Raw genomic sequence first — 21,843 nt, 5'->3', positions numbered from 1 at the left:
AGAGCACGCCAGACACTCCTGTCTTCCACTGCATCCCGCAGTTTGGTCAAACTCATGCTGGTAGCTTCGAGAACACTGTCCAACCATCTCGTCCTCTGTCGTCCACTTCTCCTTGTACCTCCATCTTTCCCAACATCAGGGTCTTTTCCAGGGAGTCTTCTCTTCTCATGAGGTGGCCAAAGTCTTGGAGCCTCAGCTTCAGGATCTGTCCTTCCAGTGAGCACTCAGGGCTGATTTCCTTCAGAATGGAGAGGTTTGATCTTCTTGCAGTCCATGGGACTCTCAAGAGTCTCCTCCAGCACCAGAATTCAAAAGCATGCATTCTTCGGCGATCAGCCTTCTTTATGGGCCAGCTCTCACTTCCATACATCACTACTGGGAAAACCATAGCTTTAACAATACGGACCTTTGTTGACAAGGTGATGTCTCTGCTTTTTAAGATGCTGTCTAGGTTTGTCATTGCTTTTCTCCCAAGAAGCAGGTGTCTTTACAGACACAGATTGACATGACAACCCTCCCGATGCCCTATGAGATCTGGTGATTGGCAGGAGGGTGGCCAGTTGTGAGTCTAGCCCTCCCCTCCCCTCCATATATAGTGTGACTTCCTTGCTTCACAATGATGAGAGGGCCTTCGATTTCCAATCCTCCCAGATTCTCATTTTTCCACTATTTTGTGGCTCCACGTTGTCACATCAGGTTACATATTTATTTTTAAGAGCTGTTCACATTGAATGCCTCTGTGCCTAACACGCACAACATTGAATGAATGAATTTTATTATTTCGGTCACAGACCAGTTCCAGCCCACATACAGTATCAAGGAAGACATAAAACACGATAGGGATACATTTGAATTTGCAATTAGGCATAACAGGGAAAATTCAGATATAGCAACAGTTAAAAATATATATAAATTAAAACTTAGTCACTAACATATAACCTAAAATTATCGTTTAAAGCCTTACTCATTATAATAGCACAGCTTGTTCCCTAAGTTTTATGGCAATCGCATAGAATTTGGCTACCCTTAACGTGATCTCAGGATCCTTGTCCTCTACCAGGGATTTTAGACACTGAAGTCACACAACATTGCAATGCAATTTTTCCTTGCCTAATGCATTGTTTTGGAAGGCACCTTCACTCATCTTTGCATTTTCACACACACTTTTACCCCAGTGTCTGTGTTCTTGTGTGCGTTACTTGGCTGGAGGAATTGGATTGCAAAATTCAGAGAAGTGTGGACGGCTGTGTTTCGCTTTGCCTACTGGTCTGGAAAGGGAGAAATGGGTAGGCTCACTTATAAAAGCGAAATGAATTGCATTTCTCTTCCCCTCCCTTCCCTACTCTTATCATGAGATCCAAAGTTAAAATTAGTAGGAAAGCATCTTGGGGTTTTTTTTTAGCATCTGCATGCTTGAAAACCCAAAAGGGAGAAGCCCCATTCCTCTCATTCTTTCCCAAGCAAAAAGTACCGCATTTTTCGCTCTATAAGACTCACTTTTTCCCTCCTAAAAAGTAAGGGGAAATGTGTGTGCGTCTTATGGAGCGAATGCAGGCTGCGCAGCTATCCCAGAAGCCAGAACAGCAAGAGGGATTGCTGCTTTCACTGCGCAGCGATCCCTCTTGCTGTTCTGGCTTCTGAGATTCAGTATATATTTTTTCTTGTTTTCCTCCTCCAAAAACTAGGTGCGTCTTATGGTCTGGTAACAGGCAGAAGGCAGGGCTAACTGCCCATAGAAGAAGCCTGGCTAGGACTCTCGTTTCTGATTATGGCGGGCGTCTCTCCAGGGTCCCGCAGGCTCCGCTCTGCCCCAAACAGTCCGCCCATTGCCTCCCCCTCAGCTGTAGGGTGGCTGAGTGGGAGGAGGCAGGCAGACTCCTCCGAGGCCCCACGGAGCGTTCTGCCTCGGTTCCCCCTACCAGCGCCCGATCAGCTTGCTCCGCTGCTGTCTGTACCCAGCTGCAAGGGCCAGGGTTGTGGACGCAGAGTGAATCATTCCATCCCACACTCCAAGCAGGGCCAGGGGAAATGAAAACAGCTTCCTGAAGAAAGCTTTGGAAAGGCAGGAGATTGATGAGGCATTGCAATGAAAGGGCCAGGCGAGGAGCATTCCCTCGCCACTGTGGCGCAGCCGGGAGGCACCATCTTGCTGCTGAGCACAAAAGAGTTTTATTTTTTTCCCCCTTCCAAAGCGTGCATCTGTGAAATTGTCTCTCCCACAGCGCCTGGCAATGCAAAACCTAATCGCCAGCCATCTCTCTCACCAACTGCCCCAAACGCGCATACTCCCATCCTTTGCTGAGTTTATTATTCACTTTCATGTTAGAACAACAACAAAGCTCGTTTGCCTAGATTGTCACCAGAAAAGGCATCACCCCAACCACCTCTGCTTTGCACATTGCCAGACGTCTCATCTTCCAGAGGCAGTTTAGCGTGCGCATGTCTGCGCATGATAATTGATGCAATTCTTTGTGCGGGGAAGGGGGATCGAGAGAACTTTTTCTCCAACGTGCTAGAATCCAAGGGGAAACCAGTGAAATGGATGGGGGCAGGCATCAATTCAGGAGAAATCAAGCAACAGATTGATCCACACAACACACGTACGGAATTTGCAGCCACAAGCTGTGGAAGTTGTTGTTTTTGGCCGCCAGTTGCTTTTATTTGATCAGTTATAAGGCAGACAATTGGGACGCGGGTGGCGCTGTGGGTTAAACCACAGAGCCTAGGACTTGCTGATCAGAAGGTCTGCGGTTCTAATCCCTGCGAGGGGGTGAGCTCCCGTTGCTCAGTCCCTGCTCCTGCCAACCTAGCAGTTCGAAAGCATGTCAAAGTGCAAGTAGATAAATAGGTACCACTCCGGCGGGAAGGTAAACGGCGTTTCCGTGCGCTGCTCTGGTTTGCCAGAAGTGGCTTAGTCATTCTGGCCACATGACCTGGAAGCTGTATGCCGGCTCCCTCGGCCAATAAAGCGAGATGAGCGCCGCAACCCCAGAGTCGGTCACAACTGGACCTAATAGTCAGGGTTCCCTTTACCTTTAAGGCAGACAATTAATCAGCCGGAGACTAAGAAGGATATGATGGAGTTCTGAAGAGCTCATAACTCACCTTCTTCCAAACTGGGGCAGCTAAATGAGTGCTTGTTTGCTTTGCTTTGTACCTGGACTAAGAATGTTGTTGTTGTTACCCACCTTCACCCTAAGGTCCCGGGATGGGTTACAACGCTATAACGCACAATATTGAAAACAATTAAAAAACAGAGAGGAATGGCAAGCTAAGCTTTTGGACTACTCTGAAATGGCAAAGCTGACTGGAAATCTCAGGAACCAAGAGGACAAAAACTTTAAAAAAAGAATTGGGGGGGGGGGATATAATTTATCTAGGAAACCACTGCAGGCAGGTGGAAACATTAGCAGGATTTGAAACCAACTTGCAATGTAATAAATACTATGGATAATTTGGATTGATTTAAAATATAGAATAATATGCAGTTGTAAAATGTTGACAATAGGACCTATGGAAGGGATGTGGGGAAGTCTCAAGAGTCAGAGTAATCTCTATATATGGATATGCATTCAGAATGTTATAAATTTATATCTGTAAAGTCAAATAAAAATGATTTCACACAAAAAGAAAACAATTTAAAACAGCTTAAATTGCAAAAATGACGTGGGTCTTTAAAATACACACCTCACGTGTCAAAAGCCAGGGTGAACAAGAGGTCATTCTACACCAGCGGTCAGCAACCTTTTTCAGCAGGGGACCGGTCCACCGTCCCTCAGACCATGTGGTGGGCTGGATTATATTTTGAATAATAATAAAAAAGAACGAATTCCTATGCCCCAGAAATAACCCAGAGATGCATTTTAAATAAAAGCACACATTCTACTCATGTGAAAACACCAGGCAGGCCCCACAAATAACCCAGAGATGTATTTTAAATAAAAGGACACATTCTACTCATGTAAAAACACGCTGATTCCCGGACCGTCCGTGGGCTGGATTGAGAAGGCGATTGGGCTGGATCCGACCCCCGGGACTTAGTTTGCCTACCCCTGTTCTAGACTGATCTTAGCAGCCGAGAGCGTCTGCAGGAAAGAGGGCAGTCCAACAGGGATCTGAGGCCAGAGGCATTTGGCGGCATTTAGACCAACACGAGTACCTTCAACTGGGCCCAGAAATGGACCGGCAACCAAGGCAGCTATGTTGAAACAGGGGTTTGGCAAGATCTGAAAGGAACCCCAGCCAACAAAATACGTCCGCTGCATCTTGGACCAACTGAAGTTTCTGAGCCATCTTCAATGCTTCTGGAAACCACAGGAGGAAAGGCTGGTCTTGTGTTTGGGTCCTCCTTGCTGTTTTGCCATTGAAGCATCTGATCATCCCCTATGAGAACAAGGCGCTGGACTAGATGAGCCATTGGGCTGATCTAGTCGACTCTTCTTACATTCTTGTGTCACTATCCTCTCGTCTCCCCAGCATTGCAGAAGCCAAACGCTTCAAAAATAAGGTGAGATGAGAGCCAACGAGCTCATCCATTGAAACAGATTATGCCACAACAACAACAACAACAACAACAACAACAATAATTTATATGTACCCCGCCCATCTGGGCAGCTTCCAACAAAGACCAAAAATACACTAAAACATCACACATTTAAAACTTCCCTGAACAGGGCTGCCTTCAGATGTCTTCTGAATATCAGGTAGTTTATTATCTCTTTGACGTCTGATGAGAGGGCGTTCTACAGGGTGGGCGCCACTACCGAGAAGGCCCTCTGCCTGGTTCCTTGTAGCTTTGCTTCGCGCAATGAGGGAACCGCCAGAAGGCCCTCGGCGCTGGACCTCAGTGTCCAGGCAGAACGATGGAGGTGGAGACGCTCCTTCAGGTATACTGGACTGAAGCCGTTTAGGGCTTTAAAGGTCAGCACCAACACTTTGAATTGTGCTCGGAAACGTACTGGGAGCCAATGTAGGTCTTTCAAGACCGGTGCTATGTGGTCTCGGCGGCCGCCCCCAGTCACCAGTCTAGCTGCCGCATTCTGGATTAGTTGTAGTTTCCGGGTCACCTTCAAAGGTAGCCCCACGTAGACAACAGGTGGAATTTGCTCCCAGCAAAGACAATGTCTCTCCTAGCTGTTTCAGAGGGAGGCACTGGAGCTGTCCAGGGTCCTGAATGTTCTCTGCTTGACTTTGAATTGTGATGTGGTGGTACCAGGTTCCCCTATGGATCTCAAGCAGTTGCAGAAGCAGACAAGGACCCAGAGGCACAGTCTCTGACCACTTTCAGAAGTCACCTCCAGTTGTTCATTAAACAGACAGGGTTTTGTGCCCACCAGCCCCACCACATTTGCCCTCCATGTGGCCAAGATGGAGAGCTTCTCTGTGGACAACAGCTTCTCCACACAATCTGGAACCCTGTGTAATTTGGGCTCCTGTCTGCTCTGAGGAGTTTTCTGTGCACATCTGCATGTGCAGGGTCTCAATCCACAGCTCCTAGTGAACGTGTGGCGGTCAGGGGGTGGAGTCGGTAATCACGTTGCCATGGGGACTGCTCTCTCCTCATTTACTTATTGCATTTATATCCCACCTTTCAAGAGCTTGAGATTCTCCCCCTCCTCATTTCATCCCCAAAACCCTGTGAGGTAGGTGAGGCCGAAAGGCACTGACTGGTCCAAGGTCACCCAGTCAGCTTCATGGCCAAGTGGGGATTTGAACCCTGATCTCTCAGGCCCTAGTCTGACACTCTAACAATTATGCCACACTGGCTCAGTGAATGTGCTTCTGAAATGCCCTTCTGTCCAATGGAGACTGTGCCCAGTTGCAAACTGCTCTGGTGCTATCCTTCTCCTCGGGCTCCTTTTTTGGTTGTTGCCAAAAATATAAATGTGTAGCACACAGGGAAGATGCCATTATTCTCACCAACCACCACCATCCGGCCGCTTACCCTCTTTGGCTTCTGAAGAGCTTAAAACTCAACCACTTAAACCAATTAATTGTATGAGCTGGAATCGATTCCACAGTCAATTAAATCTGCATACTGGTAAAAAATACAAAGCACAGTGCTTTTCGGTGATGGATGAATGCATCGCAGCAGCCGCCAGCTTAGGAGAAACCTTTCCTCCCATATGGGAAGGAAATTAGGGGTGGTTCTTATGGTGCCTACCATGCATACGAGTAGGGACGCGGGTGGCGCTGTGGGTTAAACCACAGAGCCTAGGACTTGCCGATCAGAAGGTCAGCAGTTCAAATCCCTGTGACGGGGTGAGCTCCTGTTGCTCAGTCCCTGCTCCTGCCAACCTAGCAGTTTGAAAGCACATCAAAGTGCAAGTAGATAAATAGGTACCGCTCTGGCGGGAAGTTAAACGGTGTTTCCGTGCGCTACTCTGGTTCGCCAGAAGCGGCTTAGTCATGCTGGCCACATTACCCGGAAGCTGTACGCTGGCTCCCTCAGCCAATAAAGCGAGATGAGCGCCACAACCCCAGAGTCGGCCACGACTGGACCTAACGGTCAGGGGTCCCTTTACCCTTTACCTTTATGCCTTGGCTATGCTTGGCAGGAGACATTCCCTGTCCTGCTACCTGAGACTCTTTTAATTGGAAATGCCTGGGAGTAAACCTGGGACATTCTTCCTACCAAGCATGTGCTCTACTGCTGTACTAAGGGCACCACCTCAACATATACAAGACAGTGTGGTGTAGTGGTTAGAGTGCCAGACTTGGACCTAGGTTCAAATCCCCACGCAGCTATGAAGAAGAAGAAGAGTTTGGATTTGATATCCCGCCTTTCACTCCCCTTAAGGAATCTCAAAGTGGCTAACCTTATCCTTTCCCTTCCTCCCCCACAACAAACACTCTGTGAGGTGAGTGGGGCTGAGAGACTTCAAAGAAGTGTGACTGGCCCAAGGTCACCCAGCAGCTGCATGTGGAGGAGCGGGGAATCGAACCCGGTTCACCAGATTAAGAGACTACCGCTCTTAACCACTACACCACAATGGCCTACCTCACAAGGTTGTTGTGGTGATTAAATGAGAAGAGGGGGTCCAAGTACACCACCTTGAGCTCTTGGAGAAAAGGTGGACTATAAGTGCAATAAATAAATATGCAATGATTTACCCAACTTTTTAAAAAAAGCAAGAAAGAATATGCCTGTATTTGGAGAGGAATTCATTAGACGGTATCTTATTTTGATCTTGGAATTTCAGAAGGGTCTTGATCAGTGGCAGCGCTGAGCCAGTGGAATCCTAAATTGCGTTTCCTCCCACCCTCCGGCTGGATATGAAATATGACAGCCTTTGAAAAATGATTTGCATGACATATCTTTCCCCAGTCCAGAACATGGATGCGTTTTATTTATTTATTCATACACAGACGAACACCTCTGGAAAGCCTGTGTTGTATAATGGCAGCACACAAGCCACAGCTCTGGGAAACTCAGCTGAGCAGTCGCTCTGACTCACAAAGAGAATAGTAAATGTTGTTCCAAGAGCAGACTCTTGATGAGATGAGAACAGTTTGTGTGAGCCAAAAAGAGCCCTGCCTGCCTCTCCGCACCACCCTTCCCAAGCCCCCGATTTAATTAGCCAAGCTTTGCAGTTAAAGCTGTCTCCAATATATCCTGTGTCATTTGTTTTCAAACAGTGTTTCTGGCTCTGTTTGTGGTCTTGCCTGAAAGCAACACCTTTCCTTTCTCAATGTTACCTTCTCTCCACACATCTTCTCAGCTCTCTGTTTGCCCCCTTCCTGCATGAGAGACCCAGGCCATGTCAAAACCACACATGGAAAGCTGCCATACCTGTTGGCATGAAGCTTGGTCATCTCTGACTTTTTCCCTCAGCCATGACTCAACCAGGATTTTTCATATCAGGCCTTGGAGAAACCAAGGCAAGTGGCCACATTTGGCAAGTGGCTAAATACTCCATGGGACGTGGGCGGCACTGTGGGTTAAACCACAGAGCCTAGGACTTGCTGATCAGAAGGTTTCGAAATGTGGAAATCTCTCATAGAAGCTGCAAAGCATGGCCTCAATGAGATACAGAAGGCTGAGTGCTGAGCTCTGGAAAGAGGAAAATACAGTTGTTTGGAAGTTAAAAGAACAGACTGTAAGCCCATGTTTGAATAAGTATGTGACTGTAAATATTATGTTTTAATTCATCTACAATTATAAGCTTCTGCAAGTAAAGTTTTTGAATGCTGAAGTCTGGACATTGCTTTAATTTCCAAAGAAGTGTGTCAGTCATATTGTTTATGATTTGAGCTCCTTAGCTGCATTTTCGCTACCCTTACTTCATCATGGCCTGATCTGAAAGGCTCTTCTTATGGTCTTACGTTTGCCAAGGAGCCTACATTATGGAAATCAGGTTAGTATTCAGTGAACCTCACCCCAGTATTTTATCCAGTTCTGCGATTTCCCTGTTAAGCGCTCTACCCTGATCAACTAGCTCCGGTGCACTGGAAGCCATTAAAACTTCTGCATGGTTGTGTTTTGTTGTTGTTGTTCTTTTAAACCCTTTACCTATTTTGTTGTTGTTAAAAGTGAGAACAATAACAAGCAAACTGCATCTCAGAATAAACTATCCAACAGCCAGGAATAATGCGAGCAACTGGGAAGGAATAAAAGGTTTCTCCTTTCCCAGTTGCAGATAAGAGATCCCATCCTTTCAAAAACCCATTTTCCCATGTGTGAAATATTTTGCTATGTAAATGACTTGGCGCCGGCGTTACCTTTTGAGACGCTATTGAGAGGACTTGAAAGAGGAGCCTCTTTTCACACTTGTGTTGTGAAGGGTTAGCTTTATGAATAAGAGCCTGGGAGAAGAAAGCGCTGTTCCCAAAGCTGGCAGAGAAATGTGGTGCAAACACAATGCGCTGGCTACCTCTTCGCTTTCCCCGTGTGTTCAATGCACCATTGACTCACAGGGACGCATGCTCACAACCTGATTCCGTGCACACGATCTGGAAGTCAGTCCCAGGGGTGTCAGTGGGGATGTATTGACAAGCCATTTCATGTCCATTACCAGTGGGCCAAGAAGGAAATTTAGGTCATAAGGAAAGCGGCCACAGCTCAGTGGTAGAACGTCTGCTTTCCAGGCAGAAGGTCCCATGTTTGATTCCCGGCATCTCCTGGAAAATCTCCTGCTATTCAGACATGTTTCACCAATACACAAGGGACCCATTATTGATGAAGGTGGCAGGTAGAATGCAATAATAATAATAATAATATAATTATTATTTATACCCCGCCCATCTGGCTGGGTCCCCCCAGCCACTCTGGGTGGCTTCCAACAAAACACTAAAATACAGTAACCTATTAAACATTAAAAGCTTCCCTAAACAGGGCTGCCTTTAGATGTCTTCTAAAAGTTTGGTAGTTATTTTTCTCTTTGATATCTGGTGGGAGGGTGTTCCACAGGGCGGGCGCCACTACCGAGAAGGCCCCCTGCCTGGTTCCCTGTAACCTCACTTCTCGCAATGAGGGAACCGCCAGAAGGCCCTCGGCACTGGACCTCAGTGTCCGGGCAGAACGATGGAGGTGGAGACGCTCCTTCAGGTATACTGGACTGAGGCCATTTAGGGCTTTAAAGGTCAGCACCAACATTTTGAATTGTGCTCGGAAACGTACTGGGAGCCAATGTAGGTCTTTCAAGACCGGTGTTATATGGTCTCAGTGGCCGCTCCAAGTCACCTGTCTAGCTGCCACATTCTGGATTAGTTGTAGCTTCCGGGTCACCTTCAAAGGTAGCCCCACATAGAGCGCATTGCAGTAGTCCAAGCGAGAGATAACCAGAGCATGCACCACTCTGGCGAGACAGTCCGCGGCAAACTGAACGTGTCAAATTGCAATTTTCTCTCCCATTCCAGCAGCAATTTTTTAAATTATCCTAATTAAACCAGGATTTTGGAGGATTGGTATGCACAAGGCAGAGCAGATCAGAAGCACCATAACGGAATAAGACTGGGGATTCCTGCCCCCCTCTAATAGTAGCACCAACAGCTTGTCTTTTATGTTATAGCCCTGATGGAAAACTCATGGATTGAAGAAGAGGCGCCCAGGGAATAGATATTATGGCAATGTGTTTTTTTTAAATGCCTTACTCGCTTCAAAGAACTCCCAGACCAGAACAATCTCAAAACCTGTTTTTACAGTTTTTGTTTGCAATTATGCGCTTTTTTCATTATGCGTTCTTCAACATCTGTGCATTTGTCATTTGTGTAACATCTGTAATGATAAGAATAACCTCCTTTCATACCAGTTTTTTTTCTGCATGAAATTAGACTCCTGTATAGAGAAGCTTAAGGACAAGGGTGGCGCTGTGGGTTAAACCACAGAGCCTAGGGCTTGCCGATCAGAAGGTTGGCGGTTCGAATCCCCGCAACGGGGTGAGCTCCCATTGCTCGCTCCCTGCTCCTGCCAACCTAGCAGTTCGAAAGAACGTCAAAGTGCAAGTAGACAAATAGATACCGCTCCGGCGGGAAGGTAAACGGCGTTTCCGTGTGCTGCTCTGGTTCTCCAGAAGCGGCTTAGTCATGCTGGTCACATGACCCGGAAGCTGTACGCCGGCTCCCTCAGCCAATAAAGTGAGATGAGCGCCGCAACCCCAGAGTCGGTCACGACTGGACCTCATGGTCAGGGGTCCCTTTACCTTTACCTTATAGAGAAACTTATTCACAGAACCCATGGCAATACATGAGCTTACGAAGAGTCATCAAGAGTACCCTTTGCAGACAGACAGCTTCTCCTCCTCTCTCCTCCATCAACTGCATTTTTAATTGGGTTTCAAATACCTAAGTAAAAACTGTGCAAGGCCCATGATTCAGTTCAGGGCTTGGATCCATGTCAGATCAGGGCCATTCCGTTGCACCAGATTGGAGGGGATAGATGGACATTCACAGTCCCTAGTGGAAATTTTCAGCATATTGTCAATAATAATAATAATAATAATAATAATAATAATAATATTCCCCAGTCACTCTAGGCGGCTTCCAATGGAACATCAAAATACAATAACCTATTAAACATTAAAAGCTTCCCTAAACAGGGATGCCTTCAGATGTCTTCTAAAAATCTGGTAGTTGTTTTCCTCTTTGACATCTGGTGGGAGGGCATTCCACAGGGCGGGTGCCACTACCGAGAAGGCCCTCTGCCTGGTTCCCTGTAACTTGGCTTCTCGCAGAGGAGGAACCGCCAGAAGGCCCTTGGTGCAAGACCTCAGTGTCCGGGCAGAACAATGGGGGTGGAAAAGCTCCTTCAGGTATACTGGACCAAGGCGTTTTAGGGCTTTAACGGTCAGCACCAACACTTTGAATTGTGCTCGGAAACGTACTGGATCTCAGGGATCCAGGATCGGCTGCAGCTAAGAACATCAACTTGTGGCCTCTTGTGGTTTACATCAACTGGTATTCAGAAGTGGAGGCAGAGCGTAGCCATAAAGGCTAGTCGCCTTCGATAGCCCTCTCCTCCATGAATTTCTCTAATCCTTGAAGTGAAGGCCCAAGACAGGTGTTGATCATGATGTGAGCTGCGCACAGGTGGTCTGAAGCGAGCGAGTGAGCTACCACCATTCCTGTGGAGCCTTCTTTTATTGAGACAAACATGCAAGCTAGGCAAATACATTTTTGGGCTGTGACCTTTACACATCTTCCGTCTCGAGATTGTGGGGTGGTACGAAGCTATTTTGGCATCTGTTCCACAGCGTCATTTTCCCCTTGCACAGTGTACGACGTAGGAGACAAAAGTCTCATGGAAAAGGATTACAGACAGGACACCGCAAACTGCTGAGATCGCGAAAGGTCATGCAGAGGTGGAACGATGTACCAGACAGCTATGGCTTGTCTGGGGGGGGGGTTTCCCTGCACCCCAAGGTCACGCGTGCAGGCAGACGTGGCTGCCTGCTGGTGGGGAAGTGTGCTCCCTCCGTACCCCACTCCCCACTCCGCGATATCCCTACAAATCCTCTTTTAAAGTCACCTACCTGTAGGTTGGTGGCCCTCACTTCTTCCATAGTTCTAAGCTTTAATTATGTGCTGTGTGAAGGACTTTCTTCTACGTGTACTGACAGCTACCTGACTGTGTCCTGACAGTCAAGTGTCTTGCTGCTAGGAAACCCGGGTTTCTCAGTACTGCTGCCCACGAGGCTGCCTGCCTGCATCTAATTCACTTGCCGGTAGCTCACTCTGGTAAAATTAAATCATGTTAATCCATCCCTATCATCTGAGTGCTGGAGGGGATGCTCAGAACAGACTTCCCACCTCCACATGGAGCGGTTGTGGCATTTGGGATTCGATTGTAAATCTGAGATGGCGAACCAGATGGTCCCAACACAGCCTGTGTAACTCTTATTTCTGTTTTCACTGGCTCCTTCATAAATACCTTATTCACTACCTCTTGGTTGCAGCCATATCAACAATAGCTGGAAGCTGGGGGGAAACCCCTGGTTTTTTCGACTGCAAATTGGTATGGGCGCATTGGGTGGCTGACCCTCATTGAAAGATTAATGCACGATACCCGGAAAGCGAGGGGCTAAACAACATCTAATCAATTTGACATGGTACAGTTTCCATTCCTGACGTTCCTAAATGCTTCTCCCGAGGGTTTGTGACCTCCCATGACGCATCCTGAGCTTTGGAGAAGCTATATAGCTGTTTTACTCATTGCTTCCCTGATTTCCGCACTTGATACGTCTTTCCAGATATATGGAAATAATATACTGTAATCACAGCACGTGAGAGACCTGCAATTGTTTGTTTTATTGTTGTTGTTCTTTATTGTAATGTGATTTCCAAATTCAGCAAACAAACCGTCCATCATTCTTAGCAGCCTTGGGTTTTGCCAATAGAGAAAGGGCACTGAAATATCAGTAAAAAACAGGGTTGGGGAAGAACCGCAGCTCCAGTGGCTGAATTTGGCCCTTCAAGCCCTCTTTATGTGGCCCTTGGGACTCTCCCTAGGCAGCACACCATTCCCAGCCACACATCCTGCTGGCCTTGGTTTGCATCCTCCTTGAGCGTTGTAGCCTGGCTGGAATGTGTCCTTGAACTATGATAATTCCTCTTGCTTTCCTGGGTGAAGGACAGAGAGGAGTTTGTGAATGTGTATAGAAACTAGCTTGCTGTACAAAGGTGGGGTCTACATTCGTTGCTCTGACCACTATTGCCTCATCCATTATTTGTAAGCGGCCCTGGAAGTTTGTCCTTGGGCTAAGAATGGTTCTTCACCTCTGGCATATATGGAGAGCAAATGGGGCAGCTTGACTCAGCCTGCAATGCTTTTAATCACTTTACCTTTCCCCCCCTTTCGCAGGATGCCCAGGGATGTGGGATAACATTACCTGTTGGAAGCCTGCCTTTGTGGGCGAGGTCGTCTTCGTCAAATGCCCAGCACTCTTCACAATGGTCAACTTCGATGACGGTAACGTTGCCTGAATCTTCGTTGTTCTTATGCCATACATTTGCCTTACCTTTCCCGCCCCGACCTGGCCACAGTGATCCATGCGACGGTCACCTCCAGGCTTGACTACTGTAATTCGCTCTACGCGGGGCTGCCCTTGAAGCTGTCCCAGAAACTCCAGCAGGTACAGAATGCTGCAGCGAGGCTCCTCACGGGGTCTCTGCCATGGGAGCATATTCACCCAGTGCTTTTCAAGCTGCACTGGCTCCCGGTGGAGTACAGGGTCAGATTTAAGGTGCTGGTTTTGACCTTTAAAGCCCTTCACAGCCTAGGACCCTCGTACGTACAGGACCGCCTCTCCCAGTATGCCCCACGGAGAGCCTCAAGGTCCATAAATAGCAACACCCTAGTGGTCCCGGGCTCTAAGGAAGTTAGATTAACCTCAACCAGAGCCAGGGCCTTTTCAACTCCGGCTCCGGCCTGGTGGAACGCTCTGCCTCATGAGACCAGGGCCCTGCAGGATCTGATTTCTTTCTGCAGGGCCTGTAAGTCAGAGTTGTTCCGCCTGGCCTTTCTTTTTTCCTTTCTCCTCCTGCAATGAGGTTTCAATATTTTAACGTTGTATTTTAATGTTGTTTTTAAGTTGTATTCATTCAATTTGTTTTTATTATTGCTTGTTAGCCACCTTGAGCCCGCCCTTGGCTGGGGAGGGCGGGGTATAAATAAATAAAAATTATTATTATTATTATTATTATTATTATTATTATTATTATTATTATTATATGAGAGCTTTGCTCCTTGTATGGTGGCCTGGAATGCTCAAACCAAGCAAGACGCAACTGCGCACAGGCAATAACACACCTGTCAGGGACTGGGCAGAGGAGGAATGGTGGAGACCACCTCCCCATCCTGACTCTTCCAGGGAGGAGGAAGAGGATGACAGTATAGACAGGGGTTTGAGGGAAGTCACAGCTCAGAGGCAGAAAAGGGGGAAAGCTGGGAAATCATGGGAGAGCTGGAAAAACACCCGGCTGATACATTGTCATTAGAAAGCATTCCAGACCCTCCTTCTCCCAGAACCCGGTGAGCCTTGAAAGTAGGAGAGCAAAGAGCTCAAAGACAGAGGGCACGTAGCAACACCCGTAGAAATGACGAATGAGGAAGTGGGAGAGACGGGGGTGGAGATTCACTCAGGACAACACCATTATCCAAGAGGCTGAGTTCTATAGCCTCTCTCTGTGAAGATTGAAATAAAAAAACTTGTCCTTGTCTTTATACTTTCCTGAGCAACCAGCCGGGAGCTGCTGACAGCATCCTGACAATACCTGAAACACTAAGACAATGGTTCTCAAACAGTTGTTGTTGGACTACAACTCCCATTATCCCTGACCACTGGTCCTGCTAGCTAGGGATGATGGGAGTTGTAGTCCAGCAACAGCTGGGGACCCAAGTTTGAGAAACACTGCACTAAGACCTAGGATTAATCCAAGGCCAGTATTCACAGAAAGTGTCCTGGGAAAAGGCCATAGCTCAGTGGCAGAGCTTCTGATTTGCCCACAGAAGGTCTTGGATTCAGTCACTGGCATCTCCAGGTAGAACTGGGGAAGACTCCTCCTGAAACCCTGGAGAATCGCTTCCAGTCTGCGTAGACAACACTAGGCTAGATGGATCAATGGTCTGACTCAGTATAAAGCAGGTTCCTTTGTTCCTGATCAGGAGCTTACCAGAACATGGACCACCATGGTGCTTCTGGCCATCTGTCATGGATGCTTTAGTTGAGATTCCTGCATTGCAGGGGGCTGGACTAGATGATCCTTGAAGTCCCTTCCAACTCCACAGTTCTTTGTTTCTTTTGCTGCTGCTGGTGGTGGTGGGATTACAAAGCTATTGTACTAACAACCTTACTGTATGCTTGTGAAACATGGACCACTTATAAACACCATCTCCAACTTCTTGAAAAATTCTATCAACAGTGTCTCCAAAAAATGTTACACTTCACTTGGGAAGACAGGTGGACTAATATCAGCCATGTGGGAATAACAGCAAAAAAAATCCCTGGCAATGGCCATCCAACCTCTGCTTACTTCCAATGAAGGAGAGTCCACCACCTTGTACTGGAAGAAGCAAATATCACCAGTGTTGAAGCAATGATTCTTTAACATCAACTTTATTGGACTGGTCATGTTGTGTGGATGCCTGATTATTGTCTTCCAATGCAACTACTCTATTCCAAACTTAAAACTGGAAAGCGTAATGCTGGTGGTCAACAAAAAGGGTTTAAAGTCTGTCTCAAGGCAAATCTTTAAAAATGTAGTATAAACACCAACAATTGCGAAACACTGGCCTGCGAGCACTCCAACTGGAGAACAGCCTTTACCAAAGGTGTCATGGGCTTTGAAGACGCTTGAACTCAGGACACAAGGGAGAAATACGCTAAGAGGAAGGCACACTTGGCAAATCCACAACGTGATCAACTCCTGCCTGGAAACCAATGTCCCCACTGTGGAAAGACATGTGGGTCCAGAACTGGCCTCCACAGTCACTTACGGACTCATTGTTAAAACCGTGCTTATGGAAGACAATCTTACTCGGCTACGAGGGATCGCCAAAGAAGAAGAAGAAGAAATCACCCCATCAGCTGCTTTATGGATGTGCATATGTACAGCATTTATACCCCACCCTTCAGCCAGAAATGGGTCTCAGAGTGGCTTGCAGAAATCAATATTACGACAGTCCCTGCCATTTGGCTGTTCATTCACACCAGGCCGAAATTCAGTTTTGGAAGGACAAGGCCAGAATCAATGGCCTCTTTTTTTCCTTTTCTTTGATGAGGGCAAATCATGAAAGAAAGTAATATTTTCTATCCCGACCGACAGCTGGTGAGGTGGGACTGATCCGCAGATACAATCGCCAACATGTGTTACATTTTTTTCTTATCAGTTCCTCCCTGATAAGCAACAGCAGGCCTGGAGTCTCCATGACAACGGCTGGGATCTTTTGAAAGCGATGAGCAGGCTTGTTACCCATGAGGCCGGCGGCTCCGGTAACATCAATCAAAGCCTTGGAACGAAAAAGAAGCAAAATATATAGAAACTAGTCCAAGGAACAAGAGGAACTTGACGCAGAAGAGGAATTTGGTCCAGAACTAGGTAAAGGTAAAGGTACCCCTGCCCGTTTGGGCCAGTCTTGACAGACTCTAGGGTTGTGCGCTCATCTCACTCTATAGGCCGGGAGCCAGCGCTGTCCGCAGACACTTCCGGGTCATGTGGCCAGCGTGACAAGCTGCATCTGGCGAGCCAGCGCAGCACACGGAACGCCGTTTACCTTCCCGCTGGTAAGCGGTCCCTATTTATCTATTTGCACCCGGAGGTGCTTTCGAACTGCTAGGTTGGCAGGCGCTGGGACCGAACGACGGGAGCGCACCCCACCGCGGGGATTCGAACTGCTGACCTTACGATCGGCAAGTCCTAGGTGCTGAGGTTTTACCCACAGCGCCACCCGCGTCCCACTGGTCCAGAACTAAGGCACCGCATTATTTGGTGGCTTTGTCTATTTTTAAAACCAGGGGTGGCTAACCTGTGGCCATCCAACTTTGGCTGAACTACAATTCCCATAAGTCCCAGCTAGAGCATGGCACATGGTGAGGGATGATGGGAGTTGTGTGTTATGGACTGGTTGGACGCAGAGGAATGGTGGGAAGAATTAGCTGGGGAACCCCCAAGGGGAGAAGGCTCAGAGTCCAGGGACTGGGGGTAGGACAACAGTGAGTGATCAGAGGGAGAAGACTGGGAATAGAAGGCATCAGAAGCTGACTGTGCTGGTCCCGAGGGTCAACCGTATGGTGAGGTCTGAGTCCAGTCCAAGGTCAAGGGTCCGGTATGGAGGCTGTCCGTCAAAGGTGAGGCGGGGTCCAAGGCAGGGAGTTGGGCAAGGTCAGGAACTCTGGCAGAAGAGCAGGACAGGGTGCAGGCAGGAACAGGCTACCAACAATGTTGCTTCCGCAACCTGGGACTAGGGCTGACTGGGTTTTATCTGCCCCAAGGCATAGGGCGGCCCTGGTCCACAGGTGACTCGCCTCTCCTGGACTGGAGGTGAGCACTCCTCCTGAGAGAACTTAGTTCCCTCTGCCTCTCTGCCCTGAGCCTCTGTAGCTCAGGAGAGGCTGGAGGGTTACCGGACCCAGAGGCAACCTCCTCTTCCCCTGACGGGGCTGAGAGTGGAGCACCTGCAGGCAATGGGTCCTCCATCACCTCTGGGGCCAGAGCAGACTCAGCTGGTGCCTGTACCTTAGGATCCAGCACAGGTGAGGACGCTTCAGGCTCAGGCCCCAGCCCCGGCTCAGCTGGTTCTGGAGGCGGGGACTCTTGTGCAGGCTGGGATTCTTCAGGTTCAGCCTCTGAGTCCAAATCCCAGGCCATCACACTGATGAGGTAATGGGGCTTAGTGAGCAGGGAGAGTTTGTGGCAGAAAGAAGTCCAAAATCAGAAGCAGAAACAGGATAGTGGGAGGCAAGGCCAAGAGGCAGAGATGAGTCAGGCTGATGAGGAAGCATGGATGTCTCCCCCTCCTGCTGCGACAAGCTCCCCTCCTCCCTGGTCTCCCAGAACCAGAAGAGGCATGAAGAGGGCAGAGGAGAAGTCAACTTCACATAGGCATAGTCTCAGATTGCTTGGGGGAAAACCCTGAAGAGGAGGAGAGACAGGTAAATGTGGTGGGGACCTTCAGTCTCTGCAACTGCTTCATGGGAACAAGACCTGACAAAGATGAGTTGCTGTGCTCATTAGGGCTGATGTTTCTTTGTGGATCCTGTTTGGTAATAAAAAGAAACTCACTCTGTGTGATTTTCTGCTGCTCATTGTAGTCCAGGAATGTCTTGGGGCCCACAAGTCGGCCAGCTCTGTTGAAAACAGCAGCAGCAGCAGCAGCAACCACCCATATTGGCCATCTTCCTAGAACATTCCATTTGAGGTTCAGACGCTCCAAACCCAAATGAAATATTGCTGTGTGTGACCTTCAGGCCTATCTATTTTCAGGGAAGTCGTTCTTCTCTCCCTCCCACCCCTTGAGAGTTAAGAAAGATTTGCGAAAACAAGTTCTTCTTGTCAAAAAGGGATGAAGGCACATCTGTAGCTCATGACACAGGACTTGTCACCTGAAAAACGCACTGTCACCGGTTCCTTTTAACAGGAGATGGCAGTCCCTGGCTCTCACTCTCTCTCTCTTGAGCAAGCCTGACAGTACCCTGGCATCCTCATCCTCATTAAAACTGCTTCGGGAGGGGTCTTTCAGAGCATGAGACATCTTGGGAGAGAGAAGGCTTAACCCTTTCTTTGCTCTCCACTTCTCCACTCCAAATTGCTCCCCAAGGCCTCACAGTTGTGTGGTTTCAAACATTTACGTGTGGCGCCTTTGCAGAGGCGGTTTTAGGGTCATTCAACCAGGGCAGTGCCAATGGGCCCCGTACTGCAGGGGGCGCCACAACAATGCTTTGTAATGGAGCGCGAGAGGCGGGTGGCACTGAATTTTAGCATCACGCAGGACACCGCTGAAATTTGAGAGCCCAAAATCCACCGCAGGCCATTTCTTTCCTTCACACCAACACCTCCCTAGTCTGATATTCCAAGCAAGACAGAGCAAGCGGGGAAATTACTCTTGTAGTCATAGCACAGGGCACAGAAAGTTACCTTCTATTGAGTCGAACCACTGATCCAAGTGGCTCAGTAGTGTCTAGCCTGACCGGCAGAAACTCTGCAAGGTTTCAGGCAGGAGTTGGTGACGCTGGGTTTCGAACCTCAGACCTTCGGCAGGCGAAGCTGAATCTTCAAGACTGAGCTACATCCCCTTGCCATGTAAGAACACAGAATGCTCTGCTGGGTTTCAGATGTGCTTTGTGTCACCTCAGAAGCACAGCATAACAGGGAAGTGCTCCAGTCCAGTCCTCCTTCCCAGGATGGAACTTGGAGAGGAGCCTGGGAATCAATCCAGTGGTTGGGTTTATTTTTATTTATACCCAGCCTTTCCCTCCTGATGGTTCTCAAGACAGGTTGCTCTGAATTCAGAGCACACTGAATTCCTCTGAAGTCCAGCAGTACATGAAAGGGCTACAGCTCTCCCAAGCTCTGAGCTGGGGAAGGCGATGGAGAATTGTCTAGGGACTAGATATCTTAGGCACTCAGATCACCTCCAGAGTAGAAGACAACCCAGAGGATGTTCCCCTGGCTCTCTCCCCCAGTTCCAAGTTAAGGAGGACAGCTAGGGGTGAACGCTCTTGGTGGAGGTGGTAGGGATGCTTGCTATGGATGTAGCCAGTGTGGTGCAGTGGTTAAGAGCGGTAGACTCGTAATCTGGTGAACCGGGTTCGCTTCCCCACTCCTCCACACGCAGCTGCTGGGTGACCTTGGGCTAGTCACACTTCTCTGAAGTCTCTCAGCCTCACTCACCTCACTGAGTGTTTGTTGTGGGGGAGGAAGGGAAAGGAGAATGTTAGCCGCTTTGAGACTCCTTAGGGCAGTGATAAAGCAGGATATCAAATCCAGACTCCTCTTCTTCTCCTCCTTCCTGTGTTTGATGTTTTCCTTTGTTGAAAGCTACCCAGAGTGGCTGGGGCCACCCAGTCAGATGGGCAGCATATAAATTATTATTACATTGTCATTATGGTGGACACCTTTGTGCACCCTTGATTCACTGAATCAGAATTGTAGCGCTGGAAGGGACCCAGGGGTCATCTAGTCCAACCCCCTGAAATGCAGGAATCACGGCTAAGTCATATGATAATTATGTGTTTTAAAAAAGATTATTACATTTGTATCCCACCTTTCGTCCAAGGAGCTTGGTGTCAATGGTTCTCCTCCTTCCCTTTTTATCCTCTCAACAACCTTGTGAGGTAGGTTCAGCTAAGAGACAGTGAGTGGCCCAAGGCCACTCAATGAGCTCCATGGCCAAATGGGGAGATTTGAACCCTGTCTCACAGGACCCGACCCAAAACTTTTAACCACTACACTTCCATCGCCCATTTGTATCTGAAAGTTGTCACTTGATGGTGCTTGACCCCCAACTGAGGATTTTCTCTCTTATTCACTGGTTTCTTGGGTAAAGTGGAGGTTCTGATCCTTGACTGTAACTGCTTTGCATGGCGTGGGGTATTGTGGATGAATAACATGGCCTCCGGGTGTGATCTTCTGTAAGCCGCATGGGAGACGTGAGTTTGTTGTTCGAAGCTGCGAAGTCAGCATGCGGTGAGCAACTGCCCTACAATTACGTCTACCAAGAGACTTCAGGCAATTGGTATTGACGTTGATGGTCAATGAAGAGTTGGGTGAATCCAATTAAACGTCCAGAGGCTTAATGTATCAACCCAAATCAGGCTGATGGAGAAATACTAAAAGCTCCAGATGCATAAGCAGCATCTTTCGGAGCACTTCCCTTCTCCGGGAACCGAAATCTGAGTGACATGGAGGAACAGACCAATGCATTGTTACCTGAGTAGCGTATTGGCCCGAATATAAGCCGCACTCTCCCCCCCAAAAAAAATTCCAACCATGAAAAGTTAAAGTGAGGCTTAAATTTGCAACCTTACAAAAATTGGCTTTTACGATAACACTGCTGAAACAGACATAAGGACCAAAAAAATGTTTTATTGCTGATTTGTGAGCTTGAGACTGTTGTGCAATCAATTCCAATGTCATTCATCACTTTCCCTGTATTTTACAGTGCAGTGTTGATTTTTTATTTGCATTTACGGTGCTATGAACAGGTGTTTAACCCATTTGCGGGTCCTCTCTAGTACCCATAAGATTTTCTTCTACATTTGCCATTTACGGGTGTGAGTGCCTGCAGAATTTTAAGGGAGCAGCTTATATTCGGGTATTGTCTTTCTCTCTCTCTCTCTCCCCGCCCCCTGAATTTTAAAGGTGCAGCTTATTTGCGGGTGCGTCTTATATTTGGGCCAATATGGTAGAAGGGGAATGAACATGATTGAGACATAGAGATTCATTCACTTGGGGGTTTTCAAACTTCCTTCTTTCAGGGTATTTTTTCCACAGTCACCTGTCTCCCAGGGAGTCCTGCCACCAGTGGCATAGCAAGGTCAGGTGGTACCCGGTGTGGAAAATTTCTTGTCACCTCCCCCCCCCCACTGAAATCTAGTTGGACTCTCAAGAGACTGCGATCTACTCACAGTATAAAAAGATTGGCTGTGATCTACCCATTGTCTACCCTCCATCTTTCCCAACATCAGGGTCTTTTCCAGGGAGTCTTCTCTTCTCTTCTCATGAGGTGGTCAAAGTATTGGAGCCTCAGCTTCAGGATCTGTCCTTCCAGTGAGCACTCAGGGCTGATTTTCTTCAGAATGGATAGGTCTGATCTTCTTGCAGTCCATAGGACTCTCCAGCACCATAATTCAAAAGCATCAATTCTTCGGCGATCAGCCTTCTTTATGGTCCAGCTCTCACTTCCATACA

At 47.9% G+C, this 21,843-nt stretch overlaps 1 protein-coding gene across 10 annotated transcripts in view; it reads left to right on the top strand.

The window, feature by feature from the left end:
- Positions 1–21,843, top strand: part of ADCYAP1R1 (ADCYAP receptor type I) — a 141,780-nt gene that overhangs the window by 59,487 nt on the left and 60,450 nt on the right. For all 10 annotated transcript variants that reach the window (XM_053359201.1, XM_053359199.1, XM_053359204.1 and 7 more), the window contains exon 4: positions 13,298–13,405. In XM_053359201.1, coding sequence (XP_053215176.1) covers positions 13,298–13,405 — 108 coding nt within the window. The remainder of the gene's footprint in view (positions 1–13,297; positions 13,406–21,843) is intronic.

This window comes from Podarcis raffonei, chromosome 12, assembly GCF_027172205.1.
Source record: "Podarcis raffonei isolate rPodRaf1 chromosome 12, rPodRaf1.pri, whole genome shotgun sequence".
In the NCBI taxonomy this organism is placed as follows: Eukaryota; Metazoa; Chordata; class Lepidosauria; order Squamata; family Lacertidae; genus Podarcis; species Podarcis raffonei.
The sequence above is the reverse complement of the archived record's forward strand: the minus strand, read 5'-3'. Positions and strand labels throughout refer to the sequence as shown.